The 20,785-nt window shown below is 41.3% G+C and overlaps 2 protein-coding genes across 2 annotated transcripts in view; both read left to right on the top strand.

Annotated features, from left to right (window-relative positions):
• The window catches only part of LOC146611183 (regulator of telomere elongation helicase 1-like), a 44,842-nt gene extending 38,509 nt beyond the window's left edge, over positions 1-6,333 (top strand). The window contains exons 22-32 of the mRNA XM_085344288.1: positions 284-430; positions 521-636; positions 798-921; positions 1,364-1,529; positions 1,828-1,985; positions 2,103-2,198; positions 2,577-2,787; positions 3,841-3,978; positions 5,459-5,647; positions 5,740-5,868; positions 6,263-6,333. Coding sequence (XP_085200414.1) covers positions 284-430; positions 521-636; positions 798-921; positions 1,364-1,529; positions 1,828-1,985; positions 2,103-2,198; positions 2,577-2,787; positions 3,841-3,978; positions 5,459-5,647; positions 5,740-5,868; positions 6,263-6,333 — 1,545 coding nt within the window. The remainder of the gene's footprint in view (positions 1-283; positions 431-520; positions 637-797; positions 922-1,363; positions 1,530-1,827; positions 1,986-2,102; positions 2,199-2,576; positions 2,788-3,840; positions 3,979-5,458; positions 5,648-5,739; positions 5,869-6,262) is intronic.
• A 1,388-nt stretch (positions 6,334-7,721) lies between these two features.
• On the top strand, positions 7,722-16,932 carry icmt (isoprenylcysteine carboxyl methyltransferase). Its single transcript, XM_085344680.1, has 5 exons — positions 7,722-7,943; positions 11,283-11,371; positions 11,525-11,694; positions 12,351-12,568; positions 15,409-16,932. Exons 1-5 carry the CDS (start codon positions 7,725-7,727, stop codon positions 15,586-15,588), a joined length of 876 nt encoding a protein of 291 aa, XP_085200806.1. The 5' UTR covers positions 7,722-7,724; the 3' UTR covers positions 15,589-16,932.
• The last annotated feature ends 3,853 nt before the right edge of the window (positions 16,933-20,785 follow it).

Raw genomic sequence — 20,785 nt, 5'->3', positions numbered from 1 at the left:
GACACGAGAGGACAAGGGTGCCAAAGATGTGACATCATTTTTTTTTCTTTTGTTGACACACTGCATAACTACACAATGTTTTTGTAATGATGGCTCGTGAGTGTGAATGGTTGTCTCTCTTTGTTAGCAGTTTTATTGCTTTTCCAGGGTGCACGCTACCTCCTGTTCTGTGATGCTGGGACTAATTGGATAAACATTTAAGAAAATGCATAGACAGATTTTCTTTCATGTTAGTGTAGGGTTACACAAATAGCCGTTCTGTAATGATATCTTCTTGTGCTAGGCGAGCGAGGGTCTGGATTTTGCAGACACCTATGGTCGGGGTGTTATCATCACTGGCCTTCCTTTCCCTCCAAAGAACGACCCTCGAGTCATCCTGAAAATGCAATTTTTGGATGAGATGAATCGAAAGAAAGCTCCAGGGCTCAAGGTGAAAGAAAATTAACTATTGATGTACACTAAAAAGTTGCTCTGTCGTATTACGGTAGTTGGATCTCTCTGTCTTTGTGCGTGTAAACAGTACTTATCAGGGCAAGACTGGTACAAACAGCAGGCTTTCAGAGCTGTGAATCAGGCCATCGGTAGAGTGATTCGTCACAAGGAAGACTATGGAGCGATCTTCTTGTGTGATCAGAGGTCAGAGCTGGTTTACTTCAGTAACATCACATCAGAGGGAACATCCTCCACTATACCACACAGCAGCACACAAGCTTCAATTAAGTGCTTCGGTCACCTTATTTATTATTTATTGATGATAAAAAAATGATTGTTAAACTAAAGGAAAACTTTCCCCACAGATTTAAAAGTGCCGATGCCCGGGCTCAGCTTCCATCGTGGGTGAGGTCGTATGTGCGCCTCTGTGACAGCTTTGGCAACGTGGTCCGTGATGTCTCGCAGTTCTTCAGGATTGCACAAAAAATGGTGAGTTGTCGCACCTGCATGGTTTATACAATGCAGCAAATTCTTGCATTATTCAGTTTTGTTAAAGAACCAGCTCATAGTACTGATTCTGATCTGGAGGGAAGGTTTTTTTATTTTAAGCACTGAAAAAATGGAAAACTTTTTGATTTAAAACACAAAAAGTGAATAATTACCTGGAGTGTTTCCATTAATGGCTATGACACTGTTCATCGTGCTGAAATATAATTTGATGTCAAGTGTTTTCTGTGAGTTTCTGTGGAATAAAGGTGAAGATAAGAGTTTTTTTAACACCATGTCAACCTTATTACTTTCATAATAAATGTCTACTAACATATCGTTTATCTGGTTTTCATTCATTGCATGTGCAGTAAAGGTGTGTAGACACTTGGTTACAGTTCAGGTTGTCAGCTTATACTCACAGTTTGTGCATTATACATTTAAGAGGCCTGTGGTTGAGAAGAAGGCTCCAGCAGACAGCTGTGCGGCTGTGTGTTCATCAGACACTCAGTCCTCCAGTTTCACCTCTTGCTCCTCCTCACAAACGTCTCACACCCAGAAGGCCAAAGTGCTGGACACCTGCCTTCCCAGCCTGAAGAGGAGGAGACTCTGTGAGTACACAGATGATGGATGTGGTTTGATGTTTTGCTATTAAAGATGAAGGTGTTCTTTTGCTATACTAGATACGTTTAGCAAAGGGTTTCACAGGAGTGTCTTTAGAATTCATTATGCAGTTGAAATGTAGAAAAACTACAGTAGAAACACAGACTTCAATAATAAATGGTAGAAATTCAACTAAGAGCCAGTTAATCCTAAACCTACAGCTGGAAGCACTAGTTTTAAAATTTCCAGCTACAGCTACTCTAAAGTGAGTCCTTGATGAATTTTAACCCTTGTTTTTGTGGTCAGATGAGAACAGTGGAGCCAGTGGAATGGCCAGGATCTGCCTTGAGTATGAGAGTGAGGTGCAGGACAGTCAGAGGAGACCAGCCAACCTGCTGGATGCTTTGGAGCAAGGCAACCACGGCACTGGAGAGGACAGTGATTTTACCATGGGAGAGGAAAAGGTAGCTCGTTTTATTAACTCACATCGTGTGTGTGTGGGGGGTGGGGTGAGGTGGGGTGTTACACTATAAAACAAAAAAGTTTAAATACCACATTTTCCACTTGTTTTGCTTTTGAAGGCAAATCATTTGTCCACACTGTCTCTTCAATACGATAAGAGGATGGAGGATGAGTTGCGGGGTGGAAAACGTAAAATCAAGTTGGTCCAAGAACAGGTAAGTGGTGTTCTAAACAACACACAGCTGGACTCGGTGAAAACGTCTTTTCTGACTGTTGAAAGTTGGGGATGAATCGTTAAAGTTTAAAGGGTTGGGATAATTATGTTTATCTGTGGCCTGCTGTTAACTCAATTTGAACTTTTAAGCAAATATTTATCTAATAAACCTATGGTGCACACACCTGATGAAAGTGCAGACAATTAGTAAGAATGATGTGAAGAGGATGAAAACTAGAAAAGCTGTTGGTCCAGATGACATACCTGTAGACGTACAGAGATGTGTAACAGAGGGCAGTGAACTTTGAACCAGATTGTTTAACATCATTTTGAATTTACACTGCTGCTGAGATTATCTTTTCCTCCATGGTTATTGAAGAAGCCGAGTGTCTCTGAGGATTTGTCTGAAGAAGGAAAGGCGAGCAGGGCTAAGAAATTCCTGGCGGACATGAAGAAGTCCCTGAGTCAGGTCAGCTTTGACCGCATCATACGGGCTCTGCAGACCTACAAAAAGACCGACAACCTGGATCACCTGCTGACTGAGACAGCAATTTTAAGTGAAGACACTAATACTCAGAGTCTCCTCCATGGTAAATCTTCTGCTCTAATAAACACAAAGCGACCTGAACATTCAGACTCGTATCTGAGCCTCAGTGTTGCATGTGGTAGCACTGCATGTTGTGTACTGATACTAGAAGGTACGGCAATACACTGCTATTAAAATGATAAACACCACACATAGTTAACACTGAAGAATGACAGTACGCTGCCACCTATAAAGTATACCTGCTTTGCAGACGTCTGAACTCTACAGAACACGTTTTCTTAATTTATGATTAGACATTTTACGCTCTTTGTAAAATGAGTCTAACTAGTGCAACTATTTACAAATCCGTTAAAGTCTTTGCACTCTTTTCAATAAAGTGTTTTAAATTATTTTAATATGTATAATTAGTATGTTTTAAAACGTACACAGCACGATAGTTTGAATATGTGCAGAATGTATTGACAAGCAGGGTTTCTATGAAGATCACATTTTCTAAACTGCAACGTTCAGGTTGTTTCATTTGATATACAACAAATGACTGTGCTTTGTTGCACTCGAGCACAGTGCAAAATTGTAAAAGTTGTGTCTCTGTTCACATGGTAAGGATGAGATAAGCTTTAATTCAAAGGGTTTAAGTATTGCTTTAACTGTTAAGGAATTATAACATGCATTTTCAGAAGCTCAAAGTAGTTAGACAAACCAACATAATTTTAAATAAAGATTGTTTTTAATAACTGGGTGAAAATCTCTTGCAGTCAATGATTGCCTAAATTGCCCATGAACATTGCCATATTTAGATACAGTGCAGATCATAGTCAGTCAGTATGAGTTTTCAGCCTTGTGTCTTACAGAGATTTCTCTACAATAATAGAATCGTTCTTTGTAGTTTGCCCTGTTTTTTCACAGTAGTGTAAGAACACCTCACCCAACGTTACTTTTGAAAAACTGAACATAACTGTCAACATTATTAGTCTTGATATCTACACAGGAATAATATCAATGTCAAAGTCATGATTTCAGTATCAGGGCACCACATTAACAGTGTGTTAATGCAAAACAGGTTGTAGTTGACTGCTGTTGCTGCCTTGTGTCACAGGCTTCTACCAGTTTGTTCGCCCACATCACAAAAAGAGGTTTGATGAAAATTGCCAGGAGCTGACAGGGAAGGGCTGTGGATACAAACCTGATCACACTCTGTCCAAGGATGAGAAGAAGACTGTAATGCTGCAGAACGGTATGAAACACGCACTTCATTTTGTTCTTGGAAATGTGTGTGAGATACATGGATTAGAAAAGAATGTCAAGGAAGAATTTTGGAAGAATAACACAATATTCCATTTTAAACATGAAAGACGAATTCCAGGCCATACTCGGTACAGATGTTCCTGTACACTATGCCGGCCACTTGGTTATGGCGTTCCATGTATGCCCTGTCTGCTAGCATCTTACACCCTGCTGTTATGTGCTGGATTGTCTCAGGGGCATCGTTACACAGCCTGCACCTGGGGTCTTGCCTGGTGTGATAGACCCCAGCCTCTATGGATCTTGTACTCAGAGCTTGTTCCTGTGCTGCCATGATTAGTGCCTCTGTGCTGTCTTTCAGTCCAGCTTTGTCCAGCTACTGGTAGGATTTCTGGATGTCAGCCACCTCCTCTATCTGCTGGTGGTACATACCGTGGAGTGTTCTGGCTTTTGTTTGTCTCATCCTGGACTGTGGTGCTGACACTCACAGTCCCCGGCCTCTTTCCTTAGCTTAGCGTACCACCTCAGGGTGCTGGACTTGGGGTGAAACTGTCCATGCATAGTCAGGAGCTTCCTGGTCTTGATGTCAGTGGCTTCTATCTCCTCCTTTGGCCAGCTTATTATCCCAGCAAGTTACCTGATCAGGTGTTGATAGCCCGGATCTTGTTCTTACTGTTCAGCTGACTCCTCAGGACTTACCTGACCCTCTGCAGGTACTTGGTGGTTGCAGCTTTCCTAGCAGCTTCTTCATGGTTCCCATTTTCCTGTGGGATCCCCAGGTACCTGTAGCTGTCCTCTGTGTCTGCAATGTTGTTCAGTTCTGACTACCTTAACTCTCTTTGTTACCATCCGACTACACTTCTCCAGTCCGAACGACATTCCGATGTCATTGCTGTATATCCTGGTGGTGTGGATCAGTGAATCGATGTCTCGTTCATTCTTGGCATACAGCTTGATGTCATCCATGTACAGGATGTGGCTGACAACTGCTCCGTTCTGTAGTCTGTATCCGTAGCCAATGATCTCACGAGGGGGTTCAGGCCTATGCAGACCAGCAGCAGGGACAGAGCATCTCCTTGGTAGAGGAGATCAACAAGTCACCTTGGTTGATGGTGACTTGTGCTATGGGCTTGAAGTTGGCCTCTAGTGTTGTACGCCACATTCCCATTGAGTTTCTGATGAAGGCTCTTAGGGTCCTGTTGGTCTTGTACAGTTCTCGGCATTCCAGGATCCAGGTGTGGGGCATTGAGTCATAGGCCTTCTTGTAATCAATCCAGGCCGTGCACAGGTTGGTGAGCCTGGTCTTGCAGTCTCAGCTGACTGCTCGGTCTACCTGTAGCTGATGTTTTCACCTATTCTCTGCATATTATGCTGCATTTTTGTCAAACAGTAATGATGTTTACTTAATACATACCCATACAAAAAACTTGTGTCATGTCAGTGATGGTTAAGCATAAAACTATGTTGATCAGGTTCTACATCAAAGAATGAAGTCCACACTACCTTTCTGACTGATGTGAAAAAAGCTCTTGGGGCAGAGAGATCGACACAGCTCTTTCAGGCTATTCACACCTACAAAAACACAGACAACTATGAAAAACTGGTGACCACAGCAGTGAACTTATTCACTGAGAGAGATGAGAACTTCGGCCTTCTTGTCAGTAAGTGTTCTTCCAGATCATGAGATGTTCTCTGCCATCTTCCTGTAAATGTTTGTGGTTTGAAACGACTTTCTTGTGTTCCTTTTCTTAAGGATTTGGTATGTTTATTCGTCCTAACCACAAGAAGCAGTACAAAGACATGTTGGATGGCTTGATAGGTCAGCCAGTCTCTGCTCCTGATGTTCCTGTTATGATTGAGGAGCAGCAAGAACAACCTGAAGGTAAATCCCTGTGGTCTAGAAAAGTGTGCTTTACCTTGTGACTAATCATTCTCATTCATTCAGTTTTATTTATATGGTGCCACTTCACAATATACTGTGGGCATATAACTTTACCCACCCCGCAAAACTGAATATTCAGTTCTCGTTTAGTTTTTTATTTTTTGGTTTCTGTCAGCGCCTTAACACATGACAGATACAGATAACTCTTTATTGTTATTGCACAGTCATACATAGAACAACAGTACAACGAAATTGGAAACTTTTTTCCATGTGTCATCCTGTTGTGTGTTTGATGTCATGTTTTTTTAAGTAACGAAAAGGATTTGAAATAATAAAATGAACACGACATCTGACATATAAAACTTTCCTTTTGCATTTTTTCTTTGTTTTCCAGCTTCGCTTTTGTCTCCTTTGAGGTCCCAAAGCAAGATTTCCAGTTATTTCTCAAGCAGCCAAAGAAGATAGAATGCAAGTGAATACTAAATGAATGGTCCAGAATTCCTTATTGAGTTCAGGGTATCATAGTTCAAACTAACGTGAGTTAAATTTCTGTCTGTTGTCTTCAGTGACCATCCCAGGAACAAGTCTGTTCCTCTGCTGAGTGGATCTTCTTTTTTTAACTTGTTCTTGATGTTTGATGTTTTGAATGTAACTGTAAAGAAATTAGCTTTTTTCATTTGTACGTCCAGCAATGCTCGAAGCAATAAAGTGTAGCTTATTGATTTGTAAACAAGTCATACACCAATGAAAATAATTAGTATTAGCATTACATTTATAGAAAGCGGAGACTGCCCCCAACACACACACACACACACACACACACACACAGTTTCACAAGAATAAATCAGATCAAATCATGCCTAACATACATAACAAATCATTTGTGCTGCCTGTCTGAACTCTACATTCCTAAGTTAAGTAAATATTTCCTATGTTACCAAAAATATTTGTTATTAGCTGAAAATGTCAAGTAATGGAAGAATTTTTTTTCAAATCATTCTATTAGGAAAAGAATCAGGAAAAACACTGTTACAACTCAGTACACTTAAAACTGTATTATTGTAAAAATGCAACATCAAATGGACTATTGTCACTGCTGCATATCTTTGACACGTGGATTGAAGTTGAAATCATTTAAAATATTTTATATTTAAATTCCAGAATCATATTGGATAAAGTGTGTGTGTGTGTGTGTGTGTGTGTGTGTGTGTGTGTGTGTGTGTGTGTGTGTGTGTGTCCAAGTATATATTAATTTTAAAAATCAGCTTAATTACAAGACTTGAGCAGCGTGACATTAACTGTCCATATCTGCAGGTTGGATTAATCATGATTTTAAAGGCTGTAGGTTGCAGTCATCACTTGAACACTGTATAGAAATGTAAGGGCTCAGTGCTGATTCTTATAGTTGCATCTGCTTCAAACTGTAAGAAACATGCGAAACATCACAATACTAAAAACGGTCGGCAGGTAGGAAGCACCAGGTTAAATCTATATTTTTATTTGGAATTCGAAAATCGTTTTTGAAAAGATGTTTTTATTGAGAGTTTAATTCTTTGTTTGTGAATTTTTTTTTTTTCAATTTGAAATATTCAATTTTGAAATATTGAATTATAAATAGTGCTTTCATTTTTAATTTAATTATTAAATAATAAAATCATTTTTAACAAATGCATGTATTAACGCATATTTTATTGCACAATTCATTATTGAAGCACAAAACTGTTTATTTGATCCGCATGACTCTTCTGGTTTTCTGTACTGGCAGCTGATAAGATACAAAGGCAGTCACATGACGTCACGAGATTGTCATTTAGTTCTCGCGATATCTCATTTTACCACTGTACAGTATTTCCATCATGGCAGGCAGTAAGTTGGTATTAGAGGCTAGAGTAAGTATAAATGGCTTTATCTTAGGGCTTAGCGTGGTTGTAATTCCTCTGATCAGAACCTGGTTTGGACGTCACGACTGGGTCTTTGATTATCTGACCGAGACTCCCGGGAAAATTGCGATTTCTTCTCATATTGCCCTTATTAACGGCCTCTTACTTCTGATATACAAGGGACCTCTGTACAAGGTAGGTGCTGTCATAAGGTTACCAACTTCCTGCTTTTGTGCTGAATCTTATGCTGAAGTCGTATTTTTTGTGACCTCAGTTTGTTTTGGCATCCTGCAGTTAATATAGCAATCAAGTTTTACGCCATTTAATATTAAATGCTAAATCTTGCTGCTAATGTTATCCAACTGAGTCGCCTAGCTAGCCTAGCTAACACTGAGTTAATCTCATTAGCAAAAGAAGAGAGAGGCTGTTGGTATTAGTGTGCTAAACATAGAAGTCTGTTAAGCTTAGGAACTTGCTGATTTTAGACAGTTGAAATGGCTAAACTCTATAACTGGTACTAACAGTTACTTTATGTGCTGTGACAAGAAAGTAGGGTTGCCAACCGTCCCTTAAAATACGGAATCGTCCCGTATTTCGAAACAAAAGCACACGTCCCGTATTGAGCTAATAAGGGACGCACTTTGTCCCGTAATACAGTGAGAATCAAAAGTGGCCTATAACTTTTAATGGAATTAACGCTTTGTTTGAAAACATAATTCCCAGCCCCTCTCCTGCTTTGTGACCAATGAGCTGACAGCACACTTATGACAATTCGAGTATGACAATTCAGATTACTGCTCATCTCATTGGTCGAGGAAAGGTCGCTTGCGGAGAAAATACCGGAAGACAACAGATGACCACAACAAGAAGCATGGCCAACAGGGAAACAAACGCCGACACTGCCGTGCAAGTCTCGGATGACAGTACACCTAAAGCTGGGCAGACACTGTACGATTTTTTCAGTCACGTTATTCAGCTCCTGCTCAAACTGCACGATTGACTCGCAGGGGTTAGAAGTTGGTAGGTCACGATGTACTCTCACACTATACCGCCCGATGCTCTGATGCGACCTGAGTGCTCACACTGTGCCTCCATAACATGAAGGTTATAACAGACAATCTGTCGCTCGCTCTCTCAGTCTTTCACTCACACAGACACACCACCACCATCAACTTTGCTAAATTGCTAATGAAAAACATGATCAGGCAGCTGTGAATGAGCAGCAGTGTAAATCCAACTATTTTCACGGTTGTTGTGGTCGTGATAATTTTGTGAGGCCACATCGAAAAGGCTCGGATGAGCTTTCCAAAGTTCTACAAGTTGTGCCTCCATCGCTTGTGTCCAGATCACACGCTGCACAGCCGCGCTGCGCCGTCTTTTTCACCGACGTTTACGTGTTTGCGCGTGAGCAGTGTGAGCGGCTGTGGTGACACCCTCACGAGCGATTGATGATCGGGAGCTGGTCGTGAGGTGTTAATCACTTCTCGTTACCCCACGTATACTACACGACGCACGATGAAGGCCAAAATCGGGCCGATCGCCAAAACCGTCGCACGACTCAAAAATCGTCTCAAAATGGGCCTAAAACCGCACAGTGTGAGCCCAGCATTAGAGCAGCAATATTTGTTCCCCTCAGAGAAAGGGAAGAATGGGAAAAGGAAAACACCTGGCTGGAAAAAGTTAATATGGGCATGTGCAGTCAATATCAGCGCTATGTGGCCAGAAGTGTGATAATATAACTTATTTTGTGTAATAAACAACTGCAAGGATAGATGATTACAACAAATAGATGACTAATACATAAAAGTAATACATAGATGAATAATGATGAGTTATGATGCGTAATCATGGGAACAAGCGGGTTTACAAACAGGAGCAGCTGATTAGCATTAGAAAAGCTGAAATAATACCTCAACTGAAGCCAATTGTACTAAATGCACTAAATGTGCACTGTTACAAGAATATTTTTCTTTCTATTGTTTTCTATTATTTTAAGTTAAGCAGGACAGAGTTCTTTTAAAGAAAGATTTACTTTTATTCTCAAAAGTTAAGCATGACAGGCTTCTGTTTAAGAAGGAGACCTGTTTTACTGTGTTAATGTTGTCATTTTGAGCTAAAAATAAATGGCTAAATGATCATTTGTTTCACATGTGTTCATATCACAAAGAATAGAATATGCATGTACTTAAATCAACTTCAAGTCAAATGGTTAAAAAAAATAATTTCACACACAAAAAAAGAGCTAGAAAATTCACCACACTGGGAAGGGTGAAGACAACTGGGTTGCCCGGCCCTGGCCACGAGGTGTCCCTTATTTATTTTTCAGGGAGTTGGCAACCCTACAAGAAAGTAATACAGAAGTCCATTCAGAAATCTGCTCATTTAGTCCTGTATTGGTTTGTATCTAATATAATTTACTTATACAGCATTGCTTGAGTTGATGAATGGAGAAAGAGGCAGTGATAAATTACAAAATGAGAGAAAGGAGGACAGTTACAGGATTAGGAAGCGCATAGGATTAGCAAGGAAGATGTGAGGGCTATAAATAGAATGAAAAGTGGAAAGGCGCTTGGTCCACATAACATACCTGTGGAGTTATGGGATTGTCTTGGTCTCTCTGAGAGAGCAGGGCAGCGGACTTTGCAAACACATTGTTTAATGCAATGCCTGAGAAATAGAGGAGGAGGATACTGGTACTGCTTCTCAAGGACAAGGGTGATATGTAGCACAGTAGTAACAACAGAGCGAGAAAACTGTCGAGCCTTACCAAGAAGCTATGGGAAAGAGTTTTTGAACTAAGACTGAGAAGACCCCTACAGATTGTATGTTTGCATTGGAGAAGTATAGATAAGGTACTGTCTTTCTGGATGTAGACAAAGCATATCTTAGGATGCTAGGAGACACATTGTGGTACTGTATGAGTAAAGTCAGGAGTGACATAGAAGTGTGTGAGGTGTGCAGCTGGAATGAGTTCCAGGGGATACATGGTCTGGTACTTGTATACTGTGCACTCAAAGCACTTTTTACTACAAGACTTATTCATCCAATAATACACACATTTATTCAAGCAGTTTTCCTATCAATGAGTGCATTGTCTGTCATTCACTCACGCTCTGCATTGTGGATGCACAGGGGGCAGCTTGCCCATGGATCATTTGACATTCAGACTGGAGGAGCTGTGAAACAAACTATCGATCTGGAGATGACCCCTTCTGAGCCACAGGTGGGGCTGGGATTTGCCTTGAGCCCCATCTTGTTCACAGGTTGAAGATGAAGTCAGGCAGGAGTCTCCCTGAACTTTGATATCTGCAGATGACATTGTGATCTGTAGTGAGAGTACAGAGCAGGTGGGATCAAGTTTGGAAAGGTGGAGATATGCTCTGGATAGGAGAAGAATTAAAGTCGGTAGAAGCAAGACAGAATACATGTTTGTGAATGCGGAGCAGACGGGTGTAATAGTGAAGGACGAGTTTTAAATACCTGGACAGTGAAAAAGTGAGTGCAGAGTGTGTTAACAGCATGTCCTCGTTCTAGGTTGCTGTGAGGGCCTGCTTTTTGGGAGTGACCTTTGGCTGTGGTTTAATTATAACCTTCTCTGAAACCACTTGGACACATTTTGGCTGGTATGTACATTTGTTATGTTGTGTAAAACTATATATATGTCACACTTTCTTGGTTAAATTCTACATAGATTTTCATACGTTGACATCAGGATGTGTTTTTTCCTAATATAGGCCGGCTACAGTTGAACGTGAAGTAATCCTGTCTTTCTGCAGGTACATGTGTTCCCTGTCGTTCTTCCATTACTCCGAGTATCTGGTAACGGCCATCATCAACCCTCGCAGCCTGTCGTTGGACTCATTCCTGCTCAACCACAGTGTGGAGTACACGCTGGCTGCTGTCTCATCATGGGTGGAGTTCATTGTGGAGAAGCTGACCGTTCCAGGTTGGTGTGTCATCTGTGTAATGACCTGCACTCAGTCCACTCAGAACTGTTGAGAAGGGAGGTTGCCTGATCCAGTATATTAGCTCATGCTGAAATAACAATGATCTCAGATTACATCCAGACTGTGGAGCGTGTGCATGGGCTAATGGATTCATGGCTGACTCACATCCTATGTGCAGAGCTTCTGGCCGTGTCGTAGTACCCAGTATGATGCTGGCTGCTGCCAGAGATGTATCACTTTCCTTGCTGTCACATGGGTATGACAATCAACAGTTCCAAAGAGTGGTTGGAGATTCGTGTTTCAAAATAGGAAGTAAACATGTTTGTTAAGTTTAAGTAACATTATAGTTTAGCTGGGAACCTGTGGCGACATGCAAAATGCATGAACAGCTATTCGTGTAACCATCAACATCAAAGAAATATAATAATCTGTTTTTTTAATAGATAACAGAGAAGGAAGGAGAAAGAGGCCAGCCATCATCCTTTCATGGGAACATACTGACACCTAATGTGCTCACACCTCTGTTGAATAAAGGAAGTGATGTACCCTGGTTTCCTGTTGGCCTGCAGACCAGCAGCTGGTCAGATCCTGATCTGCGCTCTCAGGCTTTTTATGTGCTCACCAGTATTTCATCGGTCTTTCTTATCTCTTATAGAACTGAAGCAACTCAGCTGGTTGAGCGTCTTGGGTCTCTTCATGGTTCTGTGTGGTGAAGGATTACGGAAGGCGGCCATGTTGACAGCCGGTTCCAACTTCAATCACATTGTCCAGAATGAGAAGGCCCAAAGCCATGTGCTGGTCACCAGTGGGGTCTACGCCTATTTCAGACACCCCTCCTATGTGGGCTGGTTCTACTGGAGCATAGGAACACAGGTGAGCTGCAGCAGCAATCATTAGTGTTTAACTTCAGCTCATTTTTCCACCTGGTGTGGTTTGTTTGTGCAGGTGTGAACACAGTAATCGCGCTCACGTGCAGACCAAAGCAGCCTCAGCGAGACTGTTTGGTTCTGTGTGGTTCCAAACAAACTCCAGAGTGACTCTGGATCACAGTTTATGATGTGAACGTGCTCACACACTAATTCGAACCATCTACCAGGTGTATGGTAGAAGTTTGATCTCACAGGAAACATCCTGTAGCCACGTATGCTTCGTATTCTCAGTGCAGGAAGGCGCTATAAGCTCTGCATGGGCTAGCAGCTAGCTGTGAAATGACTAAAGAAGTCTTCAGGCTCTGAACGTTTCTCCCACTGTAAACACTACGATCAGATGAACACAATCAACTTTCTGGGGATAAAGAAGTCTTTTCACTTTCTTTCCAAGCTCTTTAGAAAACCTTTGGGATGAATTAGAGGAGAGACTGAATCAGGCTCATCCAACATCAGCCTCACAAATGCACTACTAGGTGATTTTTAAAAGATTCCCATACACACACTCCTAAACTTTGTAGAAAGCTTTCCCAGACAATTTGAAGCTGTTATGCTGCAGGGTGTGCCGACATCCTAAATCCTTAAACCTTGTAGTTTAAGAATGGGATGTCAGTTAAGTTCATGTGTGTGTGACGGCAGATGAGCAAATACTTTCAGATCTGGAAGCTACATCCATCTTTTATAATGTCTGTTAAGCCCACGCAGCCCCCAACAGCAGCAGTGATGACGATGCTGGCACAGTCTAACATGGAGTCTGTTTACAAACTGTAAAGAGCGAAGAGGCGGAGGTTTATGTCATCCAAAACAGCAGCGCTGTTCCTGTGGTCACCATTAAAACCTTTACTGGGAAAAAAGCGAGTGTGAGTCCTTCATCGTGGCGATCGTGGCTCAAGAGTTGGGAGTTCGCCTTGTAATCGGAAGGTTGCCAGTTCGAGCCCCGGCTCGGACAGTCTCGGTCGTTGTGTCCTTGGGCAAGACACTTCACCCGTTGCCTACTGGTGGTGGTCAGAGGGCCCGGTGGCGCCAGTGTCCGGCAGCCTCGTCTCTGTCAGTGCGCCCCAGGGTGGCTGTGGCTACAATGTAGCTTGCCATCACCAGTGTGTGAATGGGTGGATGACTGGATATGTAAAGTGCTTTGGGGTCCTTAGGGACTAGTAAAGCGCTATATAAATACAGGCCATTTACCATTCATCAAAGCAGCTGATCAACAAACTCCAACATGAAGAAAAGCAACTCAGCAGCTGTTTGTTTTATACAGAGAAAAACCTGCAGATGAACTGTGAACTTAGTCTGATAGCATGTTTAAATGATACTGCTGAATGATGACAGCAGCCATCCTATTTTACATGGAAGAGAGCAGGGGTGAGCCTAAAGGGGGGCATGGGGGGCACTAGACCATATTAATTTCAATGCTATCGTAACACGTTTCAGATTGAAAGTAAAATAATATAAAAATTTGTGTTTGGTACGTCGCATTAATATTTTTGTACATGGACCAGTAGAAGATGGAGCCGCTGACCTGAGGGTTGTTAGGTAGATGTTGGTAAACTTTAAAACATTGCAATTTCTAAAATGGAAACCAGTAAGCAGTTCATTTAAAAGCCTGTGTTTTTTTTCTCTTTTGAATATCAATTATTGCTCGTTAATAGAGCTCGCTGAGTGATGTAATGAGATCTCTGTCTCCACCTTTCATGGATCTTCTTAAAAATAAAGAATGTAATTCTTGAAAAATGTAAATAAGCCCTTTTGAGCTATAAATAAGTCAAGTGGGCTTTATATCGTTTTCAAGTGCTGTTTATGTGCAGCGGATCTTCAGCAGGAGTTTGTTCATCAGTGAATTGAATCAGAATTTGTAATGAACATATTAGAAACCCTGAGATGATCTAAATGTGTATCTCAAACGATTTAGATGCAGTTTTCTATGCATCTAACAGCTCTGTCGTATCTAAGAGTAATGAGCAGCACTACAATAATAAAGGTAAAAGAAAATATTGATACTGTGTATTTTTACAATTAGGATCATTTTATCTTCTTGTTTGTTAAACACAAGGAACACAGTTTGATCAGAGTATAGCATCAAGTCAGTTAAACATGTGGGATATGTTAGGTAACGAGATTATTCAGTTTCAGCTGCTTTGGAGTTAAAAAAATGAACAAAACAGGAAGTTTTCCAGGTGGAGGCTATTTTATTTAATTTGTCACTGCTAGCAGTATGAAGCAATGCCTGTGCCCTGCAGGTACCACCTGTAGTCCAGCTGCTCTGTGATGATACTGTGTGTGCCATTGCCAGAAGCGTTGCTGTGTGGCACCGATGGGCCGCTACTGTAGAAGAGCTGGACAGGGCCATAGAAGGTTCTTACACCATGAGCAGGACCAGTATCTGTTCTTTGTAGGAGGGACGCAGCGAACAATTAATAACAAATACATTTGTCAAGTTTTAACGCTGAGATCCAAACTTAAAACAAAACAAGCAAAAACATTACAGAAGACGTAACGTTTGATGTGATCGGGCACACAGGACAGGATATGAAGGGTTACTGCTCGGCTGCTTTAATGCAGCTGTCAGTGTTTGAAATCCATCATTTGTGGTTTGTATGTTTTGGAACACTTTGTGTAGAATTATGAAAGATTTCTTAAAGTACTAACTATGAACTACATGTCCCACTCCTGCTGGTACACAGACCTCAGTCACTGGTTATTTGGTTTACTATTGGAGGGGTTTTCTAAATCAGTTTAATGAATTGTTTGTTGTTGCTGACATCTGTTGTCTTTTTCTGGCTGCTGCAGGTGATGCTGTGTAACCCACTGTGTATCCTGGCTTACACAATAGCCAGCTGGCGGTTCTTCCGGGAGCGGATAGAGGAGGAGGAGCTCTCCCTTATCCATTTTTTCGCCGAGGACTATGTTGAGTACAAGAAAAGGGTTCCCACCGGGCTGCCCTTCATCTCAGGCATCCGTGTCAACTAGACTGAGGAGGTGGATGCTGGACGCAATAGACTTAAAGCTCTAAAGCGAGTCAGACCTGATGGGTGGGTGTGTGTCTGGGCACGGCCCTCCCGAGGTAAAACCCTGCAGCTGACTGAGAATCCGTAGCTCACAGGCAGAAACCATGATAGCTGCGACAGTGTCAGGCTGCTGGACTGCTGTTTTTATATCAACCTCCAACATTCAGTTTAAGGCCAGACAAGCTGCACTCTTCTACATGTGTCCCATTTCATTTATTTCTCATGTGTCATTTGTACACTTGTAGCACGCTTTGTGTTCTCACTGATTACCTGTGTTGTTGGAGAGTGATGTGATCATTCTCTCAGGGGTTAGTAGCAAATGTTTGGACAGGAAATCAACCGGGTTCAAAATCATTAGTGTACAAATTCTTGTAGTACTTCTCCATTAAAGCAAACTATTTTTGATATGAGACAGACCCACACGGAGACTCATTATATTCAAGTCCTGATGTCTAAGTCTGTGTTTATCATCACCATGTTTCCAGTGGCAGATGTGCAGAATAAATGTCTGTTTATCCTCTGAATCTGGATTTAAATGAACAAGTCAGATTGGTTGGGAATGTTTACATTTTCTTTCTAAACATGTCCAATTCCACATCGTCCCTGCTAATCCCAGTTTGTCCAATCACACGTCTTCATGTGAAACCTGCAGTCAGGCGTTGCTGTTAGGTGTAGTGTCAGCATATAAATAAAAAGACTTTTTGTAGCGTCATCTGTAGTGTGATGTAACAAAAAAAGTCTTTTCTATGTGAAAAGACCAAAATTACAAAGAGTGAAATTCAGTAGCACAGGTTGGCTCAGTGCGCATCCTCAAAACATGTGATCTGGTTTAAAAGGAGTTGGACAATAAAACATGTCATGATTTATGGAGACAAATAGTCCCAATTCTCACTTTGTACCTCAGCTTTTCTCCTTTTTTTGAGCTGTGAGCAGAGAGGAAGATGAGCAGAGGTGTTTAATAAGATCAAGGCCTCACTTTGAAGTGACATTTGTTCAATTTTAAATGTTCATGAGAACTTTTATATTTACTCTTAGTTCCATTTACAACATGACAGTGTGACAAGAGCATATGAATACCATACAGTTTTGTTTAGTTACACTCTTACAGAGCATTTCGTCGTCGTATATGACTGACTGCAAACGTAGACCTTCATATGTATATCGTCCCTGTTTGCGCCTCCTGTAAACCTGTGATGTGACTCAGAGGCAGGAAAGGCGAGAGAAGTGACAAGGTAGAACAGAGTGGAGTCACAGGAAGTGCTCACAGAGAGCAGTTTATCACAATAGGACAAACATTTTTGCAAAAGGGGAAATATAAGAGCTCAACAGGTTGATACAGGTTGAGTGATGAATATGTGAAAGGTTGGTTTTTATCAAGTTAAATATACAAAAGTGTTTAACAGAATTTTATGCATGGACTGATGAAATAAATGAAGCTATACAGGAATCAGCCCCAACATTAAATCTACTTACAGCTTAAAAAACATTGAGTATTACTAAAACATGTGATGCATGGAGGCTCAAACAATTCTCACACAAATGTCTCAGAACCAGAGACCAAGTGACATCACCAGAGGTCCTCGGCCACAGCTGTTTACAGCTCAGGTGGACCAACACAGCACTGGGCACATGGCTTTAATGTTGTGGCTGACAAAAACTTGATTAAGGATCGTTTCTAAGCACCTGAGTACAAGAAGGACGTGTGCATACAGCATTAAACAAGTGTTTAGTGCTGTATGCTCGCATTATAAAGTACCTGAGGCTGTTAAAGTAACGTGAGCATGATCTGTATTCAACAGGAAGTGCTAGCAGCGCTCCAGTGCTAGAGCTCCTTTTGTATTTTAGGAACTGATTTTTCTTTTTGTCTCTCCTGTCAGCTTGTGACGCTCAAACTGTTATCCAAATCAACCAAATGACTTTATACTGTCAGCTGTAGCCGACGGTATAAAGCGCCTTTAGGGAACAGTTGTTGTTAATTGGAGCTACATAAATAAATCTGAGCTGAATGACTGAGTTATATTTGGTGTTTTTGTTTTGAGGAGAGATTGGATTACCCTTATCTGACTGTGTGTTTAAGGCTTTAGTATCAGATTTCTACTCATGTAGTAAAAACACTGAAACCACAATATTGTCTGTAGATGCAGAAAAGTGTTTACAGAGTAAACTGGAATTTTTTATTTGCAGCTTTACACGCATTTGGTTTCATAAACTGGTTAAAAATAGTTCCCCAACAGCATGTGTCAGGACAAATGAGCAAACATCCTCCAGCTTCTGTCTCCAGGCAGGGATGCCCACTCTGCCTTTCACTGTTTGCAATTTTTAACCAACCACAGCATCAATCAGACAGGCTTTAGTGATTAAGGGCATTAAAATCAGTCTTTATGCAGATGATGTGTTACTTTTTCTCCAACAACAAAGACATACGCTCATAGATGAGCCTGGCTCATCAGAACAGGCACTATGCAATAATATAGAGACCATTCATTACCATTCATCAGCTCAAACATCAAATGATGCTGTAAAGCATCATTTGCTCTCTGACAGCAGGGTGGGAGTTTCTATAAATGAAATGAGATTTAAAGACAGGGTGTCCTGTTTTCTGTTAGCAGTGAAAACATCAGTGACGCCCTCATGAAAGGGAAATGTTTTGAGGGGAATGTACTCGTGAGCCGTGAGCAAGTTTAATAGTGTAATTCTGCTGGATAGAACTGACATCTGTATGCAGATGACTCTGCTACGACAGAGAGAAAAGCTAAATGGGAGGAATGATGGTACTTTGATGAACCGAGGTGCAAAAGGTGGAAACTGCAGAAAGTGTGTGTGCACAATAAGTTAGCATTTTTTGTTTGTTGTTGTTGTTTTCCCACATTCTACATTCCATGAATCACACGAGCTGCTTTTCTTTTTCTCTGTTGGATTTTAATGTGAAATATTTTACTTTAGGTGTGAGATGACAGTAATATTACAGTACTGTGTACAAATGGTATATTGAAATGGGTAAATAAGGTCCAACCATCTGGTTCAAACAACCAAAACACCACAGTCATTATTAAACAGACCTTCTGCCCATAGATGCTATGTGACCATCAGAAACTGGGAACATGGCAACACTAAGAGCGTAGGCCTTGTACCTGTTTCTGTGTTTAGCATGGCAGTGATCTGACTTCACCTGGCAGGCAGATGTTTTGGCATTTCACCCTCACTCAACATGGTGTTTGATTAGCTTCACTGTTTAACTGGTAACTTATTTGTATGTGTGTTAACGGAGACATCCATCAGGGTAGTCAGCATGAAGACCCCCGCAGTGAGACAGCACCCTGACCCGAAGCTTTACCTGCTTCTTATATATAATAAACCAAACACTACGTTTCCAGGTGTCCGGTGGTGCTTGAATACGATTAATTTGTTAATGTTTTAATATCTCATGGTAGGAGTGGTTACCATAACAGCACACGTGCAGCACATCTGGAGAGTATTAACTCAAGTTTAATTGTTCCACGTTTTGTCATGTTACAGTCTTATTCCAAAATGGATTAAATTCATTTTTCACCTTAAAGTTCGACACACAATGGCCCATAATGTAAAAATGAGAACAGATCATGAATGAATCAGATGTTTCTACAACTTCATTGGAGTCCGCCTGCGGTGGAAAATGCACACACTCAGTAGTTGAGTGTGCATGTCAGAGCACAAACTCAAAGTCAAAGAAATTGTGTCGAGGCACAGATTTGGGGGAATGTACAGAAAGATTTCTTCAGCATTGAAGTGAGCACTTTGAACTCCAAAATCACTTAATGGAAGAAGTATGAACCATGCTGCCAAGAGCTGGTCGCCCCGACACGCTGAGCGATCGGTGTAGAAGGGCCTTAGAGAGGAAAATGACCTGGTTCTTAGTAACAAAGTAACACTGTGAGGAACCTTGGAGTCATTTTTGACCAGGACATGTCCTTCAATGCACATATTAAACAAATATGTAAGACTGCTTTCTTCCATTTGTGCAACATCTCTAAAATTAGAAATATCCTGTCTCAGAGTGACGCTGAAAAACTAGTTCATGCATTTATTACTTCCAGGCTGGACTACTGTAATTCATTATTATCAGGAAGTCCTAAAAACTCCCTGAAAACCTTCAGTTAATCCAAAATGCTGCAGCATATTTCACCTGCACTGACGTCTCTTCATTAGCTCCCTGTTGAATCCAGAATCAAATTTCTCATCTCATACAAGGTCTTGAAAAATCAGGCTCATCATAAAGACGTTGTAGGCTGTTAATTTACTTGTTCCTAGAGTATTTAAAAGTAGAATGGAGGCACAGCCTTCAGTTTTCAGGCCCCTCTTCTGTGGAACCAGCTCCCAGTTTGGATTTGGAAAACAAGATTCCCCCTCTACCTTTTGGATTAGGCTTCACATTTTATTTTGCCAGTTTAAAAATGATTCTATCCCCAGGTCAAATACATAAATAAGAAATACACTATACATATAAGTTAATATATAAATAAATATACTTGTTCTGTTTTTAATTGCTGGTTAAAAACTGAGTTGCATCAAGTAGTGACTAACATTATTAATGTCATCCAAAAAAACGTTGATTCTGTTCATCTGGACGTAGCGTTTCAGGGAGAGAAATGTGTCGTCACTCATCCAGGTGACTTCTTCAGTCTCAGCTGACTGCAGGTTTCCAACCTTATAAACAGAAGCTCTCTCTTATCACCCGTAGTAATCCCATATGTGTCAGGAGTGTCAGAACAGTTGAGACGCATTTTTTCTAAACACTGCAGGCTCTGTGAAACTCTGTGGCTTTTAAACCCCAAAACACGCTGCGCCAAAAATTGGTCCACCCCAAGGATCCCCCAACACAAACAGAGTAACAGAGTGTACGCTGTTGGAGGATTGCCAGGATTTATACATCGGGGAAACCAAACAACCTCTGGTGAAGAGGATGGCACAACACAGAAGAGCTACCTCGTCAGGCCAGGACTCTGCAGTCTTTTTACACCTACAGGCCAGAGGACACTCTTTCAAGGATGAGGATGAACACATCCTGGACAGGGAGGAACGCTGGTTTGAGGGCAGTCAAGGAGACCATTTACGTGAAAAGGGAAAGACCATCTCTGAATGGTCTAAGGGTACATCTGTCACCATCTTACAATGCTGTGATT

The sequence above is a fragment of the Diplotaxodon limnothrissa genome, linkage group LG20 (genome assembly GCF_057381915.1).
Source record: "Diplotaxodon limnothrissa isolate DT_005_m linkage group LG20, D_limnothrissa_male_GT1.1, whole genome shotgun sequence".
Lineage (NCBI taxonomy): Eukaryota > Metazoa > Chordata > Actinopteri > Cichliformes > Cichlidae > Diplotaxodon > Diplotaxodon limnothrissa.
The sequence above is the reverse complement of the archived record's forward strand: the minus strand, read 5'-3'. Positions and strand labels throughout refer to the sequence as shown.